This window comes from Borostomias antarcticus (assembly GCF_949987555.1).
Source record: "Borostomias antarcticus genome assembly, chromosome: 3".
In the NCBI taxonomy this organism is placed as follows: Eukaryota; Metazoa; Chordata; class Actinopteri; order Stomiiformes; family Stomiidae; genus Borostomias; species Borostomias antarcticus.
The window spans coordinates 18,222,156-18,248,662 of record NC_140236.1 but is presented as its reverse complement, the minus strand read 5'-3'; the positions used below and the strand labels follow the sequence as shown (position 1 = coordinate 18,248,662).

Sequence of the window (26,507 nt, the reverse complement as noted above, 5' to 3'; positions counted from 1 at the left end):
CCTGGCAGGCTGGGCTGTCCTCTCTGGTAGGCCTGGCAGGCTGGGCTGTCCTCTCTGGTAGGCCTGGCAGGCTGGGCTGTCCTTTCTGGTAGGCCTGGCAGGCTGCGCTGTCCTCTCTGGTAGGCCTGGTGGGTTGTCCTCTCTGGTAGGCCTGGTGGGCTGTCCTCTCTGGTAGGCCTGGTGGGCTGTCCTCTCTGGTAGGCCTGGTGGGCTGTCCTCTCTGGTAGGCCTGGTGGGCTGTCCTCTCTAGTAGGCCTGGCGGGCTGGGCTGTCCTCTCTGGTAGGCCTGGCAGGCTGGGCTGTCCTCTCTGGTAGGCCTGGTGGGCTGTCCTCTCTGGTAGGCCTGGCGGGCTGGGCTGTCCTCTCTGGTATGCCTGGCGGGCTGGGCTGTCCTGTCTGGTAGGCCTGGTGGGCTGTCCTCTCTGGTAGGCCTGGTGGGCTGGGCTGTCCTCTCTGGTAGGCCTGGTGGGCTGTCCTCTCTGTTAGGCCTGGCAGGCTGGGCTGTCCTCTCTGGTAGGCCTGGTGGGCGGTCTCTCTGGTAGGCCTGGCAGGCTGGGCTGTCCTCTCTGATAGGCCTGGTGGGCTGTCCTCTCTGGTAGGCCTGGTTGGCTGGGCTGTCCTCTCTGGTAGGCCTGGCAGGCTGGGCTGTCCTCTCTGGTAGGCCTGGTGGGCTGTCCTCTCTGGTAGGCCAGGCAGGCTGGGCTGTCCTCTCTGGCATCTCTTGACATATCTCTTGAGTCACCTTTGACCTGTGTGTGTGTGTGTGTGTGTGTGTGTGTGTGTGTGTGTGTGTGTGTGTATGGTGTGTGTGTGCGTGTGTGTAGATACTGCGGTGTATCAGTCAGTTGGAGCTTGCCCAGCTGATCGGGACGGGGGTGAAGACGCGCTACATCTCCGGGGTGGTGAGGGAGAGGGAGGCCGGGGTCAAGGGCTTCCCCTCCGGGGGAGAGGAGTTCATGCCCCTGGGACTGGGTAGGTACACGCACAACACACACACACACGCTTAAAAACACACACACACACGCACACACGCTTAAAACCACACACACACACGCTTAAAAAGACACACACACACTTAAAAACACACACACACACTTAAAAACACACGCTTAAAAACACACACACACACTTAAAAACACACACAAACATGTTTAAAAGTACACACTTAAAAAACAAAAACACACACCACACACATATAACCCTACACACATACAGTACCTGCATGACATATTCACTTGTGAGTGATTGTGAGTGTGTTAACTGTGTGTGCGTGTGTGTGTGTGTGTGTGTGTGTGTGTGTGTGTGTGTGTGTGTGTGTGTGTGTGTGTGTGTGTGTGTGTGTGTGTGTGTGTGTGTGTGTGTGTGTGTGTGTGTGTGTGTGTGTGTGAGAGAGATGTGTAATTGTGTGTTAACTCTGTGTGTGTTGCAGGTACGCTGGTTGGAGGTCCAGACAGGAGACAGATGGCTCACATCCAGGAGTCTGTTGGAGAGACCAGCTCGCAGAGTGTGGTGGTGGCTGTGGACAGGTCAGTAGGAGAGATCAGCAGGTCAGTAGGAGAGACCAGCAGGTCAGTAGGAGAGACCAGCAGGTCAGTAGGAGAGATCAGCAGGCCAGTAGGAGAGACCAGCAGGTCAGTAGGAAAGATCAGCAGGTCAGTATGAGAGGTCAGTAGGAGAGATCAGCAGGTCAGTAGGAGAGATCAGCAGGTCAGTAGGAGAGATCAGCAGGTCAGTAGAATAGATCAGTAGGAGAGATCAGCAGGTCAGTAGGAGAGGGCAGTAGGAGAGATCAGCAGGTCAGTAGGAGAGATCAGTAGGAGAGATCAGCAGGTCAGTAGGAGAGGTCAGTAGGAGAGATCAGCAGGCCAGTAGGAGAGACCAGCAGGTCAGTAGGAGAGGTCAGTAGGAGAGATCAGCAGGCCAGTAGGAGAGACCAGCAGGTCAGTAGGAGAGACCAGCAGGTCAGTAGGAGAGATCAGCAGGTCAGTAGGAGAGATCAGCAGGTCAGTAGAATAGATCAGTAGGAGAGACCAGCAGGTCAGTAGGAGAGATCAGCAGGCCAGTAGGAGAGATCAGCAGGTCAGTAGGAGAGATCAGCAGGTCAGTAGAATAGATCAGTAGGAGAGACCAGCAGGTCAGTAGGAGAGATCAGCAGGTCAGTAGGAGAGATCAGCAGGTCAGTAGAATAGATCAGTAGGAGAGACCAGCAGGTCAGTAGGAGAGATCAGCAGTGTGGTGGTGGACATGGTTCTCATCTGTATTTGTTGATTTGCAGGATCTTCACAGGCTCCACCAGACTAGATGGAAATGCAGTTGGTAAGTGTGTGTGTGTGTGTGTGTGTGTGTGTGTGTGTGTGTTTCTGTGTGTATACGTATACAGTACTTAGTACTGTATGTAAGTAAAATTTAATTTATATAGCACCCTTTGTAGCACGAGTGCACAGAGTGCTTTACAGTGAGAAGAGTTAAAAACATCAGAGTCCAATCAGATGCATACAAGTGCACTGAATACATTGAAGAGAAAGAGTGCACATAAACACAGTGACATAGAAGAGGTCAGAGCCCGGGGGAAACAGGCCGGCTGACGGAGAGAGGGCAGCAGATAGAGACGGCCGAGCACTCGAAGGCTTGTCTGTAGAGGAGCGTCTTTAGCTGCTCTTTAAAACTGTCGCAGCAGCTCTCAGATCCTGTGGGAGTGCGTTCCAGAGTCTAGGAGCCACAGCCCCAAAGCTCCGATCCCCCTTAGTGTTTAGCCGCGTCCGAGGCACTGTCAGGGACCCCTGGTCAGACGATCTCAATGATCTCTTTGTATGTGTGTTAACTGTCCCCTGTGTGTGTGTGTGTGTGTGTGCATATGTGTGTGCGTGTGTGTGTAGTGGACTTTGTGCGCTGGCTGTGTGCGGTGTCCATGGACGAGCTGGCCTCGGCACACCAGCCCCGCATGTTCAGCCTGCAGAAGATCGTGGAGATCTCCTACTACAACATGAACCGCATCCGCCTGCAGTGGTCGCGCATCTGGCACGTCATCGGAGACCACTTCAACAAGGTCGGAGTCAATGAATCAAGGAGTGTCATTCTGTCTGTGTCTGGCTGGCTGGTGGTGTGTCTTCAAAGATGGGGGTAGATAGTACCCATGACTGCGTGATCCTGCCCACGCTCTGCAGGTGGGCTGCAACCCCAACGAGGACGTAGCCGTGTTCGCCGTGGACTCCCTGCGCCAGCTGTCCATGAAGTTCCTGGAGAAGGGCGAGCTGGCCAACTTCCGCTTCCAGAAGGACTTCCTCCGGCCTTTCGAACACATCATGAAGAAGAACAGGTAAGAGAGAGGCTGCAGGAGGAGGGGGGACGCACACACACACACTCTCACACACACACACACACACACACACAGACACAAACGTGCACATACATACACACACACACAAGCGTGCGCATACACGCGCACACACCACACCACTGATTCAATTGATGAATGACCAGTGTTAGGACTGGCTCAGCGGTCGATCCCGGACGAGCCCCCATTATGTTAGGACTGGCTCAGCGGTCGATCCCGGACGAGCCCCCATTATGTTAGGACTGGCTCAGCGGTCGATCCCGGACGAGCCCCCATTATGTTAGGACTGGCTCAGCGGTCGATCCCGGACAAGCCCCCATTATGTTAGGACTGGCTCCACGCCCTACAGTGAGGGACTCCACACAGAGTTTAAGGACGTCAAGTTTCCTTAAGTTAGTTGGATGCAGATAAAATCATATATAACAAACAAAGCGGTTAAAGCTACATGAGATAACTCGGCACTTTGGCAGCCCCTCTGGTCGTGATAAAATCAGCACTGTGTTTCACACTTCCCACAATCCCCCACTCACTCGCTGTAATGATGGGAAAAAATAATAGCAAACACGCGTGGAGCAGACTGGCTTGGAAGATTATAGCTACTTTCTGGAAGGATGGCTTCAATGCAGGTAAATACCGGTCTTCTTTCTTTTATGTGCAGGTAGATTTCGTTTCGCTGGGCGAAGTGTTTTTTGTCTTCCTGATATTGTGACACGCAAAACATGTCACTTCCGTTTCCACGACAAGATTTCCCGCCAGTGTACTAGCCAGTACACTGAAATACTAAAATAATACATTCACAGGGTCTCATGCAGTCTCATGTCATGAAAATGATTTTCGGGGTCTTGCTAAGGCCAATTCATAAACGGTAACACTTTACAATAAGGGTACATTAATTAGTTTAATTAGTGCATTATTAAGCATTAAGTAACAGTTAACTAATGTCTCTATTAACCATTTACTAATGTTATTTATGTTAACTAAGGTTAACTCACCTAACCCTCACCCTAACCTTAACTAAGGTATTTATTAACATTAGTAACCTAACCTAACCCTAAATAAGCATTAGTTAACAGTTAACTCATGTTTTTTGTGACCCTTATTGTAAAATGTGACCTCATAAACTAATAGCAAGTAAAAGTGAATATTGAACCATAAAAAAGTTATCTCATTGAGCTTTAACACAACGGACAAGAAAAGAATGAGTCAGTCTGAGAGAGACTCTGGGCTGAGCACGATCACCACATATACAGCTACGCAAAAACACACTTCTGACCCATCTTTGTAGTTGTAGCCAAGTTAGCCATTGTTAGGCATTGTTGGCAATACCAGTTGATATAAACAAACTATACTATTTTTCTCATACGAACTCCGTAGCAACATTGTCCACTGATAGACGTTGGACAGTACTGTGTGTAAGACTGATTTAATGAGACACAGATAAGACAGAAGCGCTAATAAACAGTCTTATTACAGCTTTCACTTATTGTTGATGCGCAGAGCAGCCATCTTGATTGACGTCAGTAACTGACGTTGATGAAGTCGAGAGATTTTTTATCTCAAGTAAAATGGCGGACATCCCAAATTCAAGTGACTTATTGATGACGACTTTGATTTCGAACCCGGGAATCCGAACCCGGGAATCCCGACGTTTCCAATACCAAAGGAACGTAACATTAGTACTCAATTATCTGCTAATACAACGCTACACATAACTACTGACTGGTAAGTGTAGTGTGTTCTCAGCGTGCTGCGTCCCTCCCAGGTCTCCCGTCATCAGGGACATGGTGATCCGCTGCGTGGCCCAGATGGTCAACTCCCAGGCTGCCAACATCCGCTCCGGCTGGAAGAACATCTTCTCTGTGTTCCACCAGGCCGCCTCGGACCACGACGAGACCATCGTGGAGCTGGCCTTCCAGACCACCGGACACATCGTCAGTGAGTGGGACACACGCACACATGCACACACACGCGCACACGTACACACACACATACACACACACGCACACGTACGCACACACGCACACACACACACACATATACATAATTGTCCTTTTTGATCCTCGCTCTCTTGTCTGCCATCCCTCCCTCTTCTCTCTCCCTTCCTCCCTCTCTCTCTCCCTCCTCTCTCCTTCCCTTCCTCCCTCCCTCCTCTCTCTCCCCCTCTCTCTCTCTCTCTCTCTCTCTCTCTCTCTCAGTGAACACTTTCCAGCAGCACTTTGCGGCAGCCATCGACTCGTTCCAGGACGCAGTGAAGTGTCTGTCAGAGTTCGTGTGCAACACGGCGTTCCCAGACACCAGCATGGAGGCCATCAGACTTATACGGCACTGTGCCAAATACGTCTCCGAGAGGCCGCAGGTAGCCACAGATATGCCGGGGAATATCATGGGCTGGAAGCGGAATGTGATGCACTTTATGTTTATGACCTCAGGTGGAATAGTGGAATACAATGGGAATGTTTGTTTGTTTACCTTAGAATCCACAAGCTACCCTGTAGTGATGCCAAAGGCAACTTCTATCCTTTCATCCATCAATCATTTCATCCATCCATCTATCCATCCATCCAAAACTAAAAAAAAATTCATCCAACCATCCATCCATCCATCCACCCATCCACCCATCCACCCACCCATCCACCCATCCACCCATCCATCCACCCATCCATCCATCCATCCATCCATCCATCCATCCATCCATCCATCCATCCATCCATCCATCCATCCATCCATACATCCTCTAATGACCAGTTATTTTCTCCTTTAACCTCCTCTCTCTCACCTCCTCCTCCTCTCTCCTCCTCTCCTCTTGCCCACTCCTGTCTCCTCCTCTCCTCTCCTCCCTGTCCAGGCCCTGAGGGAGTACACCAGTGATGACATGAGCGTGGCCCCTGGTGACCGTGTGTGGGTGCGGGGCTGGTTCCCCATCCTGTTTGAGCTCTCCTGCATCATCAACCGCTGCAAGCTGGACGTCAGGACCCGGTAGGACCCCTAGCTGACCACACAGATGCCTGTGCAGCAGCAGCAGCTGGCCACAGAGCTACCTCTGGGGTGACAGTGATGATGATGATGAGAGTGGCTAGTAGCAGTAATGGAATGTAATTCAGTTTTTCCTGAACCCTGCATAGTTGGAGTGTGATTGATGTCAGCTAGCTCACTAGCTGCTAATAGAGCTTGTTCCAGGGTGGTTCTAGTGTAGAGAGGAAGAGGTGCTCATCTGGGTACCATTAGCTTGTATCAGAGCCACCAAATCAGCAATCCTGAATTCCAGCGGGCGGATACTCATCTCTCTACTATAAGGTCACCTTAAGGTCAGGTCACGTGGTGGTTGCTTTAGCGCCTGTTGGCAGCTGCGTCTGAGGGGCGGACGTCTCACAGGAGGGCCTAGTGAAACCACGCTGAAAGGGTTATTAAACTCGCTCCTCAAAACTCCTCCCATCTCAGCCATCAAACTGCTGGTGGTTTTGGTGGCATAGCTGGCAGATGTTTGTCCTGTGTTTTGTCCTGTGTCAAGTGTAGCGGTGTAAAGGTTAGCCGGCTACCAAATAATAACAAGCCTGGCCTGGTTGGTCTAGGGGATGATGTCGCTAACAGCCACCCCAAAGTCTTCCCCTTACTAGCACGCTAACTAGCATGCTAGCCCCTTGGCTCCAATCAAGAAATGAACCGTGGCAATTCTCTAACGTCGGACGCAGGTAGAGATGTAACGGTATGAAAATTTCACATCACGATAAGAGCGATCAAAATTATCAGTATTGATAATCGGCTATCAGTATTATCGCAGTACTGTTAAAATATGCTGAAAATTTTCAAAAGCTACTGATACACACACTGAAATCGTTTCATCAAGTTTTATATTGAAAACCACAAATAAAATTAGCAGCTTTGGTTGATGCTGGATGGTATTTACAGTGACTTTTTCAAAGCATGGTAATCAAACACGGTTTTAGTGATCATTTTATTGCGATAAATTTAATCAAATTTCATCACAGTTTATCACTAAACCGGTTATTGTTACATCCCTAGATGCAGGCATCGAACGCAATGCAATGGCTGCACTGGAGCCGCTGTCATTAATTACAATTGATTCATTTCCTCAGCGTCTGATAGTTGATGGTTGACGGCACTGACCCTAATGGACCCAATGGAGCCAAGCTGTAACATAGAAAGCACTCGTCTGCTGGTGCCCCTTGAGCAGAGCTGAGAAAGGAGGCCAGCCTCACCTGAGCCTCAGCTCCCGGGCTGCTCGGCCTGGTCTAGGCCAGCCTCACCTGAGCCTCAGCTCCCGGGCTGCTCGGCCTGGTCTAGGCCAGCCTCACCTGAGCCTCAGCTCCCGGGCTGCTCGGCCTGGTCTAGGCCAGCTACGTCCTCATTAGCATCTCCTTAAAAACACTTCCACACTCCGGGCAGAGGGGTGCCCAGTGATCCAGAGTCCCTGTGAGTGGTCAGAGAACTCTGTGAGGTCTGCCGCTCCCCTCACGCTCTCTTAGAAGAGACCTACCTGTCACCCTCTCCCAGAGCTACCCAGTGTTCATTTCCTCAACCAAAACTAGGACCAAAATATTCATCATTTATACATCAGTTATTGTCGTGAGACAAAAACTAAATAAAAACTAATTTATAATGACAAAGACTATGACAGAATCCATTGACAATTTCGTCAACAAATAAAAAAATAAAAAAAATGTTAGGGAGGGTTATTTGTGAAGAGATCCAATCAGAATGTTGAGATTTCTGTGAAAGTCGTGGCTCACGCTGAAAAAACTTGAACAATCGACCAGGAGAGCATAGAAATGTAATTCAGTAGCTTTGACCCTCAGTCTAATAGATGTTTCCTCCTGGAGTATATATGAGTTTGGACATTATAGAGAAATGGTTAAATAATGCACTACACTTTAACTAGACTCATTTGATTTTAGTCTACTGTAGATTTAGTCGACTCAAATCTTAATGCTATTTAGTCAAGTAAAACTAGACTAAAACGTAAACAATACAGATGACTTAAATATGATTAAAACTAAATAGTATTTTAGTCAAAAGACTATGATTAAAACAAAATCACAATTTGCTGTCAAAATTAACACGAGATACCAGCACTGCTTACTGAATCCACTAATAGACAATTATACACAATAATACGCGGTGGGATTTCAATATAAACCAAATCAAAATAAACTTAAAGTCCCAGTTAACCAAAATCAGAGATTTGCTTGAAAACACATTCTATGTGTTAGTGATGCATTGCTGATAACATGTAAAAATGCGATGAACCATGTGTAGTACTGAATTGTGAAGTTAGACAGTTTTGTGTTTTTGACCAGTTTTGATTTCTGGATTTTCTGGGTGGGCTTAAAACGGTACCGGATGACGTAGAGCGGTGTTCTTAGCATATCCCCGCCCTAACACTATATAAAGCTAGAATGGATTTGAATCTTCGGTTCTCCTGCTCAATCTTGAGTCTAGAATTAGCTAGTTTTAACCAACAGTCTAGAATTAGCTAGTTTTTCTTAGTTAACAATGCCTATGCATAAAACTAAACGAATATGCATCCTTCCTGGATGCCAGCAGGAATGGGATGATAAGGTCTCCTTCTTTCACTCCCGAGTAAAGCTGAAATGAGAAGCAAATGGTTAGCATTTTTGAAGAGCCATGGTGTTACAGAGGAGTCTGTCACCGCTAGCGCCCGCCTCTGCAGCAAACATTTCACTCCCGAAAGCTTCTGCAATTATAATATGAGGCTTTTGGGTTTCACGGACTCACGACTGGTCCTGGTGAATTCGGCGGAGCCAACCATCTCCCTCCCCGGCCTCCATTCTCCTCCTGTCGCATCAACCTTTGGTGCCGACACCGCTGCCTTGTGTGCTTATAGCTAATTAACGTTATAACGTTAGCTAGGTAACGTAAGCAATAGGGAAACACTGCTACGCTAATCTACAAAATGTGTCTTGACATTTATGTGGTAATGTCAGCTATGATGAATTATATTATATCTTAGGAGGAATTATAGCTAACATTAGCTATGTAGCTTGCAGATGGGAGTGTGTATATAACCTTAGTCTAGCTAACATAGCTAGCAGCACCGACCAGGCGACCACCCACCAAATAACGTTACGGATGATATATTATGACTATAAGCGTTAACTATACAGAAACTGCCTGCCATATTTGTGGCACCTGATGTGCGTATGGGTTCACCGGTAATGGTTACAGTATATTTCTCCAGCGGGAGACCGGGAGGCGGGAGCGAGGGGGATGGTTAGGTAGACCAGCTGCAGTTGGAGAAAGACGCACCCTCTCCCAGTGAAGCGGTGCTCGGCGGCTACTGGCTGAACATTCCAGTTCTGTTGGATATGTTGCGGGAAAGTTGAAGCCGAGTGCTCGTTATTCTCACACATAACATTGCCAACGAGAGTGGATGAGTCTGTCCCGATTATCAACTCCGGTAGTGTACGCTTCTTCGCGCTATCAGCGCTGTTCAAGCCAGTGACTAAAAGGTAAATTTTAAACAACTTTTTCCATTGATCCCAAGGGACGACAGGATCGCCTGGGAGGGATAGGAATGGGTCCGGAGGTGGCAGGGAGAAAATAGGGACAGACTCATACATTCCTCGTTGCCTGTTTTTGTATTTTGCATCTAAGGGCAGTAACACTGGCGCGTTGGTATAGAGTAGCTACAGTTTTACCTGTGTTGTTTGTCAGGAGGTAGGTTAGGAGGAAGCATCTGTGCGTTTGACTCATTAGACAAATGTAATTTCAACTCCTCTGAACAAAGCTGTGCCTTCCTACCACAAAAGAGACGGCGTGCCAGTGTGACAATATGCAGACCAGAGAACGGTACTATTTGACAGGGTCTTCCCTCCACACCCCCTCCTCACGCAATTGGGTGTGGCTTCGGTGCCTTCAGCAGACACGCCCCCACGGTCTCAGACCAGAGAATGCTGCTGATTTTTAACCGATTTTGAAGCCTTATTTTATATACTTAGCGACATTTTTAATCACTCAGATTTGGCTGGGTGGTTAATGACATGTTTTCCTGTGGTGTGTGAAGCTCATAACAAAAATTTGAACTGGGTTAACCTGGACTTTAAATCATAGGCTTTTTCCTATTTTTCCTGAAACCCCCTATGGTACTGACTAGGGCCGGTTTCAGATGGGCAAAATGTCATACATGTGTGGTTGTTAATTGTGATGCCGTTCCAACCGTGTGTGTGTCTTTGTGTGTGTGTGTGTGTTTCAGGGGTCTGACGGTGATGTTTGAGATTATGAAGAGTTATGGCCACACCTTCCAGAAGCACTGGTGGCACGATCTCTTCAGAATCGTCTTCCGCATCTTTGACAACATGAAGCTGCCTGAGCAACAGACAGAGGTGAGAGTTCAGGGGTCAAACTAGACAACATGAAGCTGCCTGAGCAACAGACAGAGGTGAGAGGTCAATCTAAACAACATGAAGCTGCCTTAGCAACAGAGGTGAGAGGTCAGGGGTCATCCTCTTAGAAGGATTTCCCTTGAGTTAACTCTGGAGTTAACTCCAGTCACGAATCTCAGTGTTGGTGAAGATCTTCACAGCCAGGGACTCTCTCCCACTCCTAACTCTCCCACTCCTAACTCTGTGTGTGTGTGTGTGTGTGTGTGTGTGTGTGTGTGTGTGTGTGTGTGTGTGTGTGTGTGTGTGTGTGTGTGTGTGTGTGTGTGTGTGTGTTTCAGAAAACGGAGTGGATGATGACGACCTGTAACCACGCGCTGTACGCCATCTGTGACGTGTTCACGCAGTTCTACGAGCCGCTCAGCGAGGTGCTGCTGGCAGACATCTTCACCCAGCTACAGTGGTGCGTCAGACAAGGTGGGCCGCTTTCTCACACACACACACACACACAGTGCGCACACACACAGCGCACACACACACACAGCGCACCCTGCTGTATAGAAACAGCTAGTAGTGTAGTTTGTACACTAGCTCTATACTGGTTAGCTAGTACCAGCCTCCAAGCCAGACCTCATTCACCTCTCACACACCTGACCTCTTACCCTTCTTGTTAAAGAACATAAGTACAGTTGTTATTGGTGTTATTGGTGTTATTGGTGTTACTGGTGTTACTGGTGGTGTTACTGGTGTTGTTACTGGTGTTGTTATTGGTGTTACTGGTGTTATTACTGGTAGTGTTGTTGGTGTAATTACTGGTGGTGTTGTTGGTGTTATTACTGGTGATATTACTGGTGGTGTTGTTGGTGTTATTACTGGTGATATTACTGGTGGTGTTGGTGTTATTACTGGTGTTGTTACTGGTGTTGTTATATGTGTTACTGGTGTTATTGGTGGTGTTACTGGAGTTATTACTGGTGGTGTTACTGGAGTTGTTATTGGTGTTACTGGTGTTATTACTGGTGTTGTTACTGGTGGTGTTGTTGGTGTTGTTATTGGTGGTGTTACTGGTGTTATTACTGGTGGTGTTACTGGAGTTGTTATTGGTGTTACTCGTGATGTTACTGGTGTTATTACTGGTGTTGTTACTGGTGGTGTTGTTGGTGTTGTTACTGGTGTTGTTACTGGTGTTGTTACTGGTGTTGTTACTGGTGTTACTGGTGTTACTGGTGTTACTGGTGGTGGTGGTGTTATTACTGGTGTTATTGGTGTTACTGGTGGTGTTGGTGTTATTACTAGTGGTCTTACTGTGTTATTACTGGTGTTACTGGTTTATTACTGGTGGTGGTGGTGGTGGTGTTATTACTGGTGTTACTGGTTTATTACTGGTGGTGGTGGTGGTGGTGGTGTTATTACTGGTGTTGTTACTGGTGTTGTTATTGGTGTTACTGGTGTTGTTGTTGGTGTTGTTACTGGTGTTATTACTGGTGGTGTTACTGATGTTATTGGTGTTGTTACTGGTGTTATTACTGGTGGTGTTACTGGTGTTGTTATTGGTGTTACTGGTGTTATTGGTGTTGTTACTGGTGTTATTACTGGTGGTGTTACTGGTGTTGTTATTGGTGTTACTGGTGTTATTGGTATTGTTATTGGTGTTGTTACTGGTGTTATTACTGGCGGTGTTACTGGTGTTGTTATTGATGTTACTGGTGTTGTTATTGGTGTTGTTACTGGTGTTATTACTGGTGGTGTTACTGGTGTTACTGGTGTTGTTATTGGTGTTGTTACTGGTGTTATTACTGGTGGTGTTACTGGTGTTACTGGTGTTACTGGTGTTGTTATTGGTGTTGTTACTGGTGTTATTACTGGTGGTGTTACTGGTGTTATTGGTGTTGTCATTGGTGTTACTGGTGGTGTTACTGGTGGTGTTGTTGGTGTTATTACTGGTGTTGTTACTGGTGTTATTGGTGTGTAATGGATTTTAAACTGATCTAGTCAAAAAGGATTTACCAAGATTCGCTCAAACAGGTTAAGTCTGGTTTATTGAGAAAACAATACGAGCACAAGGACGTCCGGACAACTCACGTGAGTGCTTCATCCAAAGAAGTGCCGCCTCTTGGTCAGCGCGGCCTTTATTCTCAAGCAAAACACAGGTATATCGCTTTGAGGATGTGATTGGCTAACCCATTGTACGTCATATGAAATGGCAGGCGTGGTCGAGATTACAGACACGTGACATGAGAAAAGGCGGTAATTTCTTGGAGACAAAGGGACAAAGGATGGTTATTCTGGAGTTCTAGGTGTGTGGACCTCCTGGAGGTCATCCTGTAGGTTAGCACAGCTATGTGAACGGTTGAGGGAGGTGGTGAATTACAAAAGGAGAGAGAGGACAAAGGTTTAAGGTGTTTGGAATAGAAAGGTCTTGAGGCCAGTTGTAAATTCTATGACAGGTGTTACTGGTGGTATTATTGGTGGTGTTGTTGGTGTTATTACTGGTGTTGTTGCTGGTGTTGTTATTGGTGTTACTGGTGTTGTTATTGTTGTTGATCCTGGTGGTGTTACTAGTGTTGTTACCGGTGTTGTTACTGGTGTTGTTACTGGTGTTGTTACTGGTGTTGTTACTGGTGGTGTTACTGGTGGTGTTACTGGTGGTGTTACTGGTGGTGTTACTGGTGGTGTTACTGATGTTGTTATTGGTGTTCCTGGTGGTGTTGCTGGTGTTCTTACTGGTGTTGTTATTGGTAGTGTTACTGGTGTTATTACTGGTGTTGTTACTGGTGTTGTTATTGGTGTTACTGATGTTGTTACTGGTGTTATTGGTGGTGTTACTGGTGTTGTTATTGGTGGTGTTATTGGTGGTGTTACTGGTGTTACTGGTGGTGTTGTTGTTGGTGTTGTTACTGGTGTTGTTGGTGTTGTTACTGGTGTTGTTATTGGTGTTACTGGTGTTGTTACTGGTGGTGTTACTGGTGTTACTGGAGTTGTTATTGGTGGTGTTACTGGTGTTATTACTGCTGCTCCCCCAGACAACGAGCAGCTGGCTCGGTCGGGGACCAACTGCCTGGAGAGCCTGGTGATCCTGAACGGAGAGAAGTTCAGCCCCGAGGTCTGGGACATCACCTGCTCCTGCATGCTGGACATCTTCCAGACTACCAGCCCCCACGCGTGAGTCCTTCCTGCAGCCTGACCACAAAGCTCCTTCAACCTGACCACAATGTTCATCCAACCTGACCACAACCCTGACCACAATGCTCCTTCAACCTGACCACAATCTGACCACAACCCTGACCACAATGCTCCTTCAACCTGACCACAATCTGACCACAACCCTGACCACAATACTCTTTCAACCTGACCACAATGCTCGTCCAACCTGACCACAATCTGACCACAACCCTGACCACAATGCTTCTTCAACTTGACCACAGTGCTCATCCAACCTGACCACAACCTGATCACCACCTCGCCACAACCCTGACCACAACTTGACCACAACGCTCCTTCAACCTGACTACAACCCTGACCACAACGTGACCACAATGCTGATCACAACCCTAACCATAACCTGACCATAACCTCACCACCACCCTCACCACACGCCTCACCACAACCTTGACTACAACCTGAACATAACCTGACCATAACGCTCCTCCAACCTGAACATTACATTACATTACAGTCATTTAGCAGACGCTTTTATCCAAAGCGACTAACAATAATTGCATTTAACGTAGGAAGAGCCAATGTACTACTACTTGCCAGAACTCACAAGTGCATCTTCCCTCTAAAACAAGTGACTAAGAGCATAATCTAGTGCTGAAGGCAAAGTGCAAGAATAGCAGTCTAAAGTACAGTGCAATATAATATAATACAATAAGTGCTTAGGCGGGAGGATTGTTGTAGTACTTCTTGAATAGATGAGTTTTGAGCCTGCGACGAAAGATGGGCAGTGACTCTGCTGTCCTGACATCAGTGGGCAGTTCATTCCACCACTGCGGGGCCAGGACAGAGAAGAGCCGTGACCGTGTCGATCGACCACAGGAGCCTCGGAGTGACGGGGCAACCAGTCGCCCTGAGGTAGCAGAGCGAAGCGGTCGGGAGGGGGTGTAGGGTTTGACCATGGCCTGGAGGTAGGAGGGGGCTGTTCCTTTTATTGCCCTGTAGGTTAGCGCCAGAGTTTTAAACTGGATGCGAGCCGCTACAGGGAGCTAGTGTAGGGAACGGAGGAGGGAAGTTGTGTGGGAGAATTTGGGGTGGTTGAACACCAGGCGAGCAGCAGCTTTTTGGACAAGTTTCAGAGGTTTAATGGCTGATGCCGACACCCCAGCGAGGAGGGAGTTGCAGTAGTCCAGGCGGGAGATGACCAGGGCCTGGATGAGTACCTACGCCGTTTCATTAGTGAGGAAATGGCGAATCCTCCTGATGTTGTAGAGCATGAATCTGCAGGAACGTGTGACGGATGTGACATGTGCGGAAAACGACAGTTGGTCATCCAGGGTCACACCCAGATTCCTCACAGTCCGAGTCGGGGTCACCACTGTGTCTTGGTGATGGCCAGGTCCTGGTGCGGGCAGCCCTTCCCCGGGAGGAACAGCAGCTCAGTCTTGTCCAGATTGAGCTTGAGGTGATGTGTCGTCATCCACTCCGAGATGTCAGCCAAGCACCCAGATATGCGTGTCTCCACTTGTGTATCAGAGGGGGAAATGACAGGACCAGTTGGGTGTCATCGGCATAGCAGTGATAGGAGAAGCCATGCGAGCGAATGACAGAGCCCAGAGATGTAGTGTAGAGGGAAAACAGGAGAGGACCCAGGACAGACCCTTGTGGAACCCCCGTAGTCAGACTACGCGGTTCCGACGTCGACCCTGTTCCGACGTCGACCCTCTCCATGTCACCTGGTAGGAGTGGCCTGTCAGGTAGGATGCAAACAGGGAGTGTGCAGAGCCAGCGATGCCTTTCTCCTCGAGGGTGGAGAGGAGGATCTGGTGGTCTACCGTATCAAATGCTGCTGACAGGTCTAGGAGTATCAGGACAAAGGAGAGAGAGTTCGCTCTCGCGGCATGGAGTGACTCCGTTACTGCAAGGAGGGCGGTCTCTGTCGAGTGGCCAGCCTTGAACCCGGATTGGTGGGGATGTCGGGGAGGTCGTTCTGGTGGAGGTACGAAGACAGTTGGTTAAAGATAGCACGTTCATGTGTTTTGGATAGAAAGGATAGAAGGGAAACCGGTCTGTAGTTTTTTACATCAGAGGGGTCGAGAGATGGTTTCTCTGAACACTACCTGACGACAACGTTGTACATCAGCATTGTTATTACAAAAGGCTGCTCACAAGCTTCCCACAACCATCAGGCAATCATCTCGCAGCCATCTCACATTGTTTTCACAATGTTCTCCCAACTGCCTCCCAGCCATCTCACAATGTTCTCCCAACTGCCTCCCAGCAATCTCACAATGTTCTCACAATGTTCTCCCAACTGCCTCCCAGCCATCTCACAATGTTCTCACAACTGCCTCCCAGCCATCTCACAATGTTCTCACAATGTTTGCAATGCATCAGCGTTAACAGTTAGTCAGTTGCAACAGGCAGTGTTGAGTCGGATGTCGAGTTTCACACAATAAACAAAGCAGACTGACTTACTGGCACACACACACACACACACACACATACACACACATACACACATACACACACACGCATACACACACACAGATGTGTGGGATGTCGTAAGCAGAAGTCTCCTCATGACTCACAGGAAGTTGACACTGGTCATGTGACTGATGGCAGGGTTCTTCCTGGCTCAGAATGACTTTACTACTCCTTAGGAGTAGTAAAGGGAAAATGCATGTTTAGCCCTGTTTTAAGGTTACTTATGATCATATACAATGGTTCAGATCAAAACGTTGACAAAACTAGCACTTGAGAAAGTCTGATAAATGCTCTACCACCGTTTTTGTCATACAATGGATGTGGACGGGCACCGTGAAAAATCATTCAAAAAACATGTTTAACTCTCAATTTCAAAGACAAGAAGCTCTCCTTTAAGCGGGGGAGTTGGGGGTCCTCCCCCCAGGACATTTGGGGCATCAAAAGCTTAATTTCCTGCATTCTGGTGAATTTTCTATGCACTAATGTGTGCTGGATTAGGTTGTCTGCCTAACTATATTAGCCTACATAATCTGACTTCATTGTGTTTATTTATTTCTAAATGGCAAACAGCATATATAACATTTGTCATATCAAGGCACTGTGACTATAATGTAGGTTGTCAGGCCAAACCTGTACTGTAGGCTACACAGATGGAGAAGAGGCTCCACACTCTCAGAGAAAGCATTGTCTGTTCTACAACCAGAGCTTGAGAACTTGAGCTCAAGTTTGTGAAGTGAACTTTGTCCCAGTCTAAATCTTGTGTTTCTGCGACGCTCCTAGGTCAAGATATGGCTGTTTAGGCGTTTAAGTTATGGAAGGAAAACTTTGGTTTTCACCGCTACCACGAACGACACCGCATGAGTGTGTAGGTTAACTAGCGAATCGTCTGAATGGAAAAAAGGTCACACCAGAACAATTATGCGCTCCAAGTTATATTTCAAGGTTGCACAGATTACATGTTTACAACATAAATCAATAGAAAACAAAAAAAAAGTATCTGCTTTACTACGCAAATGTGTGCAGGTTAGCAGGTCTGAGTGTTTTTGTCGAGAGCTGGAGGCAGCCGCCTCGTAATTCTCTATGCAGGAAAACTCCTGACTGATGGTCACGCCTCTGTTTGCTTGCCTCAACAGCTTGTTGACATGGCGACCGGCTGGACAGGAAGAGGAGGCGGGAGACGGCAGAAACACAGTGAGAAACACAACTCTGTTTTTCTTAGTTTGGGGTTTGGTTTTCATATTTAGCTTTAAGTGAGTATTGAATCACATCAGAAGTGTTGATTTAATGATGTGTGTGTGTCTCTGTGTGTGTGTGTGTGTGTGTGTGTGTGTGTGTGTGTGTGTGTCTCTGTGTGACGTGTGACGTGTGTGTGTGTGTGTGTGTGTGTGTGTGTGTGTGTGTGTGTGTGTGTGTGTGTAGGATGTGGATGTGGACAGCCAGTCCCAGAGCAGTCTGGACAGAGCTCTGTCAGAGAGGGGAGGACAGAGCCAGATGTCCACAGCCAGCGACGACACCTGGAAGGGCAGATCCAACACCAGTACGCATCTTTACACACACACACACACACACACACACACATCATGTGCAAGTTCACCTTATTATTTATGAGAATGTCATAACATGCAAGTAGTATGTTGTAAGAGATGAATGGTTGTAAACTCCATGAACTCTGCCAGGTATATTGCCATTAATTTAAACAGTTCCCTTTGCTTTTAGAGCACAATCAACTTTTACCAAGAGGACAAAATTAAGTCCATCCATTCATCCAACTTTGTCCTCGAGCATAGCACAGCGGTCCATAGGCCTGTAGATACCTACCATAGATAGCCACCTACCATAGAAAGCCTATAGATACCTATCATAGATAGCCTATAGATGCCTACCATAGATAGCCTGCATGGTACCCTATATGGTACCTACTGTACTGTACCATATAGGGTTGCAGATTTCAAGTCAGTCGATTAGTTGATGAAAACGTCCCACGCTGGACTGCGCTTTGCTCGCTTCATTTTTGTCTTTCTTCCGCTGTGTCGTTGAAATTTCCCAGCATCCCAATTAGCCTTCACTACATGGCGGGGCGCCCTCATGTGCAGTCAGACCTTAAATCATGATTACATTTCACGCAACTCCCGTTGCTAAAGTTCGTTCAAAAAATGTTATGTTCTATTAACAAGCAATTAATCGAGTAACCAAATCTTACTCAAGTAAATTCTTACTTCGGCGATTAATCGATAGTCGATTAACTGTTAACATCTCTAGTACCATGGATAGCCCGTAGATACCTACCATCGATAAACTCCTCAAAAAAAGTTTGGAAACGTTATTTTGGACAATTATTTCTCCCCTTTAATAATACCACTTGGTATTGTATTTTATATCGTTGGAAAGCCTGATTAGTCACCTTTACAATGAGATACAACTAAGCATGGTGAATTGGTGGAATGAGCAACACAGCTAAACGTGTGGGTAGCGCCCAAAACAAATGTGCCAAAATCCCCTGCAATATTCTTCTGATGGTTTCACTCTGGTTTTGAGTTGCTTGGTAGATTCGATGATTGCACTCCTCCACAGTAATAAGGGAAAAACAACACATATTGGCCATTTTGACACTTAATTCATTTGACACAGTCAGGGACCTCAGTAGCGTGTGGAAGATCCATACGCAGCCGCAACAGCCTGGAACCCCACACCCCACCGTGTGGAAGCTTCTGGAACATCCGTCAAACTGGGCTCCTGTGTCGTTACATTACATTTACATTTATATTGCATTACATTAGTCATTTAGCTGACACTTTTATCCAAAGCGACTTTGTGAACATAGGAAGTCAGTGTACTCCTACTCGCCAGAACTCACAAGTGCAGCTCCTTTCTAAAACAAGTGAGTGAGAGCATAATCTAGTGCTGAAGGCAAAGTGAATAATAGCAATCAAAAATACAATATGTGCTTGAGAGGGAGGATGGTTCTCTGGTCAGGACAGAGAAGAGCCGTCGATCGAGCGCAGGGGCCTCAGAGTGACGGAGCAGCCAGTCGCCCCGAGGTAGCAGAGTGTAGCGGTCGGGAGGGGGTGTAGGAGGTAGGAGGGGGGTATGGATCCGCCTCCGGGTTGGAGCTTGGTTCTGGCCAGGGCAGTGTGGCTAGGTGCAAACGGGGGTCTGTTTCAGTGAAAACGCATGAGTGTAATCCAGCCTCTGACTCACTCAAAACCAGGAACTGTCTGTTCGCATGGACATCTCTTCTGAGAGACTGGCAATGCATTGATGCTAACAGGAGTGTCTGCCTGCCTGTCTGTTCTGTCTGTCTGTCTGTGTGTGTGTGTGCGTGTGCGAGTGCGTGCGCGTGCGAGTGAGCGTGTGTGTGTGTGTGCATGCGTGTGTGTGTGTGTGTCCTGTGTGCGTGCGTGTGTCCTGTGTGTGTGCGCCCCTGCAGGAGTGTCGGACCAGAAGCTGTTTGCGTGTCTGCTGATCAAGTGTGTGGTGCAGCTGGAGCTGATCCAGACCGTGGACAACATCGTGTTCTACCCCGCCACCTCCAAGAAGGAGGACGCAGAGAACATGGCCGCTGCGCAGGTCAGAGCCCCGCCCCCTCGCAGCCTAGCAACACACTAACAAGGACATCACATGTGACATCACACGTGAACCACTTCTATGGCTTTTCAGCTTCACTTTGGCTCTGAGTGTAGTAGTAGTTCTAGATAGTTATAACTCTCTCCCTCCCCCCCCTCCCTCTCTCTCTCTATCACCCCCCCCTCTCTCTCTCTCCCCCCCTCCCCCCTCTCTTTCTCTCCCCCCCTCCCCCCTCTCTTTCTCTCAGAGGGATGCTGTGGAGGAGGGGCAGTGTGAGGGTGTGGCCTGTTATAACTCTCCCCCCTCTCTCTCTCTCTCTCAGAGGGATGCTGTGGGGGAGGGTCAGTGTGAGGGTGTGGCCTGTTATAACTCCCCCCCCCCCTCTCTCTCTCTCAGAGGGATGCTGTGGAGGAGGGGCAGTGTGAGGGTGTGGCCTGTTATAACTCTCCCCCCTCTCTCTCTCTCTCTCAGAGGGATGCTGTGGGGGAGGGTCAGTGTAGCAGTTTAGGAGCTTATAGCTTGGAAATATGACTATGACTTGGTTTTATATATAATGTATGGTTATCAGTCCCTCCAGAAAAACGTGATTATGCGATCGCATAATTCATTGCATAATCAGGCAAAAGGCGCAGATTATGCAAGGTTCACATAATTTTAGAAAGAGCGCATTTTCACCGCGATAATCACTGAACTCTGCGCAAAAAACGTGGACTAGGCGGGGCTCTCTTGGTTTCATACGTCCTGCATTTTTAGGGCCCGAGCACTGGCGGTGCGAGGCCCTATTGAAACTCGAAGGATTATTAGGGCCCGAGCACTGGCGGTGCGAGGCCCTATTGAAACTCGAAGGATTATTATTCTTCTCCTTCTTCTCCTTCTCCTTTACTCCAAACAAATGCCTTTTAGGCGGCCTGAACATCGATGAAAACGGATGAAACTTTGCAGATACGTCAGTCCCGGTGAAAAATTTGATAATTCATGGGTGACGGAAATGGGCGTGGCAAAACGGCTCAAGAGCGCCCCCTGGAAAGTTTAAAATGGCGAGCCCCACCTTTCAGTTTGATGTAGGCTAACGAAATTCGGTGGGCATATGTATTTCATCGAGCCACACTTAAATGTTTCTTGGAGCTATACCCAACATGCAACAGGAAGTCCGCCATGTTGCTCTTAATGTGCCATTTTGTCCTTGTTTTGACCATTTCCATGCCTCGTACTTCGACGAACTCCTCCTACAGATTTCATCTGATCAACTTCATATCGGGTCAGCTTCATCTTAAGACCTTTGTGATCAAAAGTTATCAAAAAAATTGAGTTTTCACCAACCACCCTTGCCGTGGCGCCCCGCCAAAGTTGGACATTTCGCCATAAAACACGAAGTCCTCATAACTCCTCCATACATTATCCAATTTGTCCGATATATCTCACGCTTCATGACGGTTCTGTCCTGAACACATCTATGTGTCAGTATTGCGTCATACTTATAGCGCCACCTATTGGTGAAACAGGAAGTCCTCATAACTCCTCCATACATTATCCAATTTGTCCGATATATCTCACGCTTCATGATGGTTCTGTCCTGAACACATCTATGTGTCAGTATTGCGTCATACTTATAGCGCCTCCTATTGGTGAAACAGGAAGTCCTCATAACTCCTCCATACATTATCCAATTCGTCCGATATATCTCACGCTTCATGAAGGTTCTGTCCTGAACACATCTATGTGTCAGTATTGCGTCATACTTATAGCGCCACCTATTGGTAAAACAGGAAGTCCTCATAACTCCTCCATACATTATCCGATTTGTCCGATATATCTCACGCTTCATGACGGTTCTGTCCTGAACACATCTATGTGTCAGTATTGCGTCATACTTATAGCGCCACCTATTGGTGAAACAGGAAGTCCTTATAACTCCTCCATACATTATCCGATTTGTCCGATTTATCTCACGCTTCATGACGGTTCTGTCCTGAACACATCTATGTGTCAGTATTGCGTCATACTTATAGCGCCACCTATTGGTGAAACAGGAAGTCCTCATAACTCCTGCATACATCATCCGATTTGCACCAAATTGCTGACGCTTCATGAAGGTCACCTTCTGAACACATCTATGCGTCGGTATTGAGTTACACTTACAGCGCCACCTACTGGTGAAACAGGAAGTACTCATAACTCCTACATACATTATCCGATTTACTCCAAATTGCTCATGCTTGATGAAGGTCGCATCTTGAACACATCTGTAGGTCAGTATTGCGTCATACCTACAGCGCCACCTACTGCTTACAGGAAGTCCTCATAACTCCTACATACTTTGTCCGATTTACACAACATTTCTCACGCTTCATCAAGGTACTGTCCTGAACACATCTATGCATCGGTATTGAGTCACACTTAGAGCGCCACCTACTGGTGACAGGAAGTTTCTGTCAGTACTGGACACCGAAATAGCACACCCTTTAACGGCACCACACCCCGACCCGCGTGGGGTGCGAGGGCCCGCTCACTGCTGCTCGCAGCACTAGTTCTGCTTAAGTTTTAATGTTTTTCACCTTGTTTGTATAGGGTTGCCACCTTCAATGGGGAAAATAAGGGACACCTTGCCAGCAGTCCGCTGCTCACGGTACACAAATAATGCAGGGGTCTGGGGGTCCTCCCCCATGAGATTCTGAGTGTCAGACATCTCATTTCCTGCATTCTAGTGAATTGCACCAATTTATGTTTAATGCATCAAGTTCAAAGTCCTCTGCTATTCTCATCAGGAATGAAGGAAATAAATAATAAGAGTAGGCTAAAGCACAGCTGCATAGATTATATTAAGATCAAATCAATAAACATCAGATCATAGGCAAAATGTTTGGTCTGATAAACTTGGAAATAGCAAATGACCTGGACGACCACAGAGACCAGACATCGGGGGTTGTTTATAAGTTCCAAGGCTGCCTTTTAAGGCATGCCTTCAATCATGACGCCGGTCTATACCGTACCTGGTCTAGGCGCTCTCGCATAGGCTATGGTTTTGTTATTTCTCGTATCATTCCAAGCATGTGAAGACGTAGTGTAGGCTATATGCATTAGAGTGGGGTGTGCACGAAAATACAGGACAGGTTCTTGCATTTTTCGCATATTCTCGCAATATTCGCAAGTTCCTGCAACTTCAGAAAATCCCAGCATTTTCAACGCATAAAATCACATCAAAACCCCGCATATTCCATTGCATAATCAAGGATTTTTGCCCACGTTTTTCTGGAGGGACTGGGTTATACCGCGGCTATCACAACTATGAAGGAACTGGATTTAACTACACTAAATCAACTCGTCTGGAGCACCACCCTTATGAAAGGGAAACAGATAGCCTATCAATAGTCTAATGTAATATCAATCTCAGTCTGAAAGGAAGTCTGACTCAATGAAGTGACCTAGAGATCTGTTGATGACGCTACAATGACGTGATCAAAGCATGGAATATTTTAAAGATATTTTTTTTAGGGCTTTCCTGCTTTAATGGGACAGGAGAGTTGAGAGAGACAGGAAACGTGGGAGAGAGAGAGAGAGGGGAGGACATGCGGCACAGGACCCGAGCCGGGAATCGAACCCTGGTCCGCGGCGCGAAGGACTAGCCTTCATATGGGGCGCACCTTACCCAGTGAGCTACCGGGGCGCCCCAAGCATGGAATATTTATTGAAGTATACTAATCAATTATCAGGATAATATGAACACACACAATTCAACAATATATGGGAACACAAATGTGGCAGGATAGAAACAAAGCAGGAAGGAAATAAGTGATAGGTGAGTGCAGCCTGGCCTACGATCTAAACTCAACACACATAACAGCCACGAACACATCAACCGAGCAGCGTTCGCATGGACCTTACGGTTTGTGTGGCGCGCGGCTCGCTTCGACTGGACAGCTCTCGGTGTAGTCTTGAAGACCCACGTGACCAGCGTTGTTGGTTTGGTTGATGGGCGTCGTCCGCCGGCTCGTTGCGTCGCGGTTTTGCTGTTGTTTGCGTTGTGAGTCGCAGCGACCCAGAGTTCAGGCTTGACACTCAGAGTTTACAGAGTAGTACAGAGTCTATTCCGGCGCTGTTTGGTGTACAGCCAACCGAAACGGTTCAGAATTAAAGTTGCAAAGTCTCACTGCTCCACTCCCGCTCTTGCCGAGAGATGGATCCAAGGAACAGTTGTGGATTGGTTGCTCTTCAGTAGATACAAAGTGCGTCGACTCGCATGTACCTACGGCTTGATCTGGAAGTTCTACTGAGGCAATTACTGGCTTGTAACGGCACACAGGATCTGTGATGTTTTAGAACAGAGGAAACGAGAGAGAACAATGGCGTCTCACAGCGTAAATACCTGCGGCTTGTCGGGGGGTGGGTGCTTGTGACCCCCGTCCGGTGATTGGCCAGTTGATTCGTGACCTCTCCTTTGGGGGGTTCGGAGAGACTGATGGTAATTTTCAGGATTTCCAGGATATGCTTTAATCCGATCTCATTACCACCACATTGGGAGGACATTAGTAAAAATGACATTATCATATTCAGTACATTGGCCGGAGCACATAGAGTATAAACACTGGCATCTTTAATCACACTCACATGTTGGATTCACAGTTTTTAATACTGCTCTGAGCCCGTTCGCTCCCCAAACCCTGTTTATTCACAGACATGTCCCCCATTGAAGAATAAACACTGGCACTGGTAAAATGACTCAGTTTCATGGCTGGAATTTTCTTATGCGTGCATGCTCTGGAATGTCTTCCAGACAATCTGGTGTACTGCGGTTGAAGCTAGAGAGGGAGAGGGAGAGAGATAGAGAGGAAGTGAGAGAACACAAAGTTTGGCCTGTTCCGGCCGAGTCCTTTGATATGGAACCAGGACGTTGGTGTGAACAGCCCGGGTTCTCTCTTGTGTTTACACAGGCCACCCCTTTAGTTCGAAAGGCCTTATCTGGGATCTGTGACCCCAGGAAGCAGGCCTGGATTGCCTGCGCAATGGCTCCTCCGCTACATCAGTGTGAGGGTGTGGCCTGTTATAACTCCCCCCCCCTCTCTCTCTCTCTCTCTCAGAGGGATGCTGTGGAGGAGGGTCAGTGTGAGGGTGTGGCCTGTTATAACTCCCCCCCCTCTCTCTCTCAGGGGGATGCTGTGGAGGAGGGTCAGTGTGAGGGTGTGGCCTGTTATAACTCTCCCCCCCCCCCCCTCTCTCTCTCAGGGGGATGCTGTGGAGGAGGGTCAGTGTGAGGGTGTGGCCTGTTATAACTCTCCCCCCCCCCCCTCTCTCTCTCAGAGGGATGCTGTGGAGGAGGGTCAGTGTGAGGGTGTGGCCTGTTATAACTCTCCCCCCCTCTCTCTCTCTCAGAGGGATGCTGTGGAGGAGGGTCAGTGTGAGGGTGTGGCCTGTTATAACTCTCCCCCCCTCTCTCTCTCTCAGAGGGATGCTGTGGAGGAGGGTCAGTGTGAGGGTGTGGCCTGTTATAACTCCCCCCCCTCTCTCTCTCTCTCTCTCTCAGAGGGATGCTGTGGAGGAGGGTCAGTGTGAGGGTGTGGCCTGTTATAACTCTCCCCCCTTTCTCTTTCTCTCAGAGGGATGCTGTGGAGGAGGGTCAGTGTGAGGGTGTGGGGGCCAGCCAGGCGGAGCAGGGCATGTACTCACACCTGTCCTCCCAGCACCTGTTCAAGCTGTTGGACTGTCTGCTGGAGTCACACACCTTCGCCAAGGACTTCAACTCCAACAACGAACAGAGGACCGCCCTGTGGAGAGCTGGTCAGCACAGATAGTTACTCCTACCTGTCTGTCTGTGTCTGTTTCTGCCTGCCTGTCTGTCTCTCTACTGACCCCCCCCCCTCCTGCAGGATTCAAGGGGAAGTCGAAGCCCAACCTGCTGAAGCAGGAGACGAGCAGCCTGGCCTGCAGTCTGAGGATCCTGTTCAGGATGTACTCTGACCCCCAGCTGAGCCACGTCTGGACACACATCCAGACACGCCTGCTGCTGTGAGTCCCACCGTCACTGGGGTGTATGTGTGTGTGTGTGTGTGTGTGTGTGTGTGTGTGTGTGTGTGTGTGTGTGTGTGCGCGTGTGTGCGCGTGTGTGTGCGCGTGTGTGTGCGCGTGTGTGCGTGCGTGTGTGTGCGCGCGCGTGCGTGTGCGTGTGTGTGAGAGAGAGAAAGTTGTGAAAGGCTTGTTATTTTCCTTGCGTGTACATGTGTGACTTTAATGTTCTTAATCATAATCGTGTGTGTGTGTGCGTGTGTGTGTCCTCTCTCCAGAGTGTGTAGTGAGGCCCTGGCCTACTTCATCAGTCTGACCTCAGAGAGCCACAGAGAGGCCTGGAGCAGCTCCCTGATGCTGCTGCTCACCAGGACCCTGAGACTACCGGACCACAAGGTACCACACACTCACACACACACACTCACACACACTCACACCAGGACCCTAACATTACTGGACCACAAGGTACCACTCACACACACACACACACTCACACCAGGACCCTGAGACTACCGGACCACAAGGTACCACACACACACACTCACACACTCACACACACTCACACACACACACACACACACTCACACCAGGACCCTGAGACTACAGGACCA

The 26,507-nt window shown here is 48.1% G+C and overlaps 1 protein-coding gene across 2 annotated transcripts in view; it reads left to right on the top strand.

Moving 5' to 3' along the window:
• The window catches only part of arfgef2 (ADP-ribosylation factor guanine nucleotide-exchange factor 2 (brefeldin A-inhibited)), a 102,855-nt gene that overhangs the window by 73,832 nt on the left and 2,516 nt on the right, over positions 1-26,507 (top strand). For both annotated transcript variants that reach the window (XM_084436410.1, XM_084436411.1), the window contains 17 exons: positions 825-972; positions 1,430-1,526; positions 2,276-2,316; positions 2,877-3,046; positions 3,165-3,316; positions 5,097-5,269; positions 5,530-5,690; positions 6,180-6,310; positions 10,566-10,695; positions 11,034-11,169; positions 13,716-13,854; positions 17,469-17,526; positions 17,755-17,872; positions 19,763-19,902; positions 25,491-25,671; positions 25,761-25,899; positions 26,175-26,292. In XM_084436410.1, the coding sequence (XP_084292536.1) occupies positions 825-972; positions 1,430-1,526; positions 2,276-2,316; positions 2,877-3,046; positions 3,165-3,316; positions 5,097-5,269; positions 5,530-5,690; positions 6,180-6,310; positions 10,566-10,695; positions 11,034-11,169; positions 13,716-13,854; positions 17,469-17,526; positions 17,755-17,872; positions 19,763-19,902; positions 25,491-25,671; positions 25,761-25,899; positions 26,175-26,292 (2,232 nt within the window). The remainder of the gene's footprint in view (positions 1-824; positions 973-1,429; positions 1,527-2,275; positions 2,317-2,876; positions 3,047-3,164; positions 3,317-5,096; positions 5,270-5,529; positions 5,691-6,179; positions 6,311-10,565; positions 10,696-11,033; positions 11,170-13,715; positions 13,855-17,468; positions 17,527-17,754; positions 17,873-19,762; positions 19,903-25,490; positions 25,672-25,760; positions 25,900-26,174; positions 26,293-26,507) is intronic.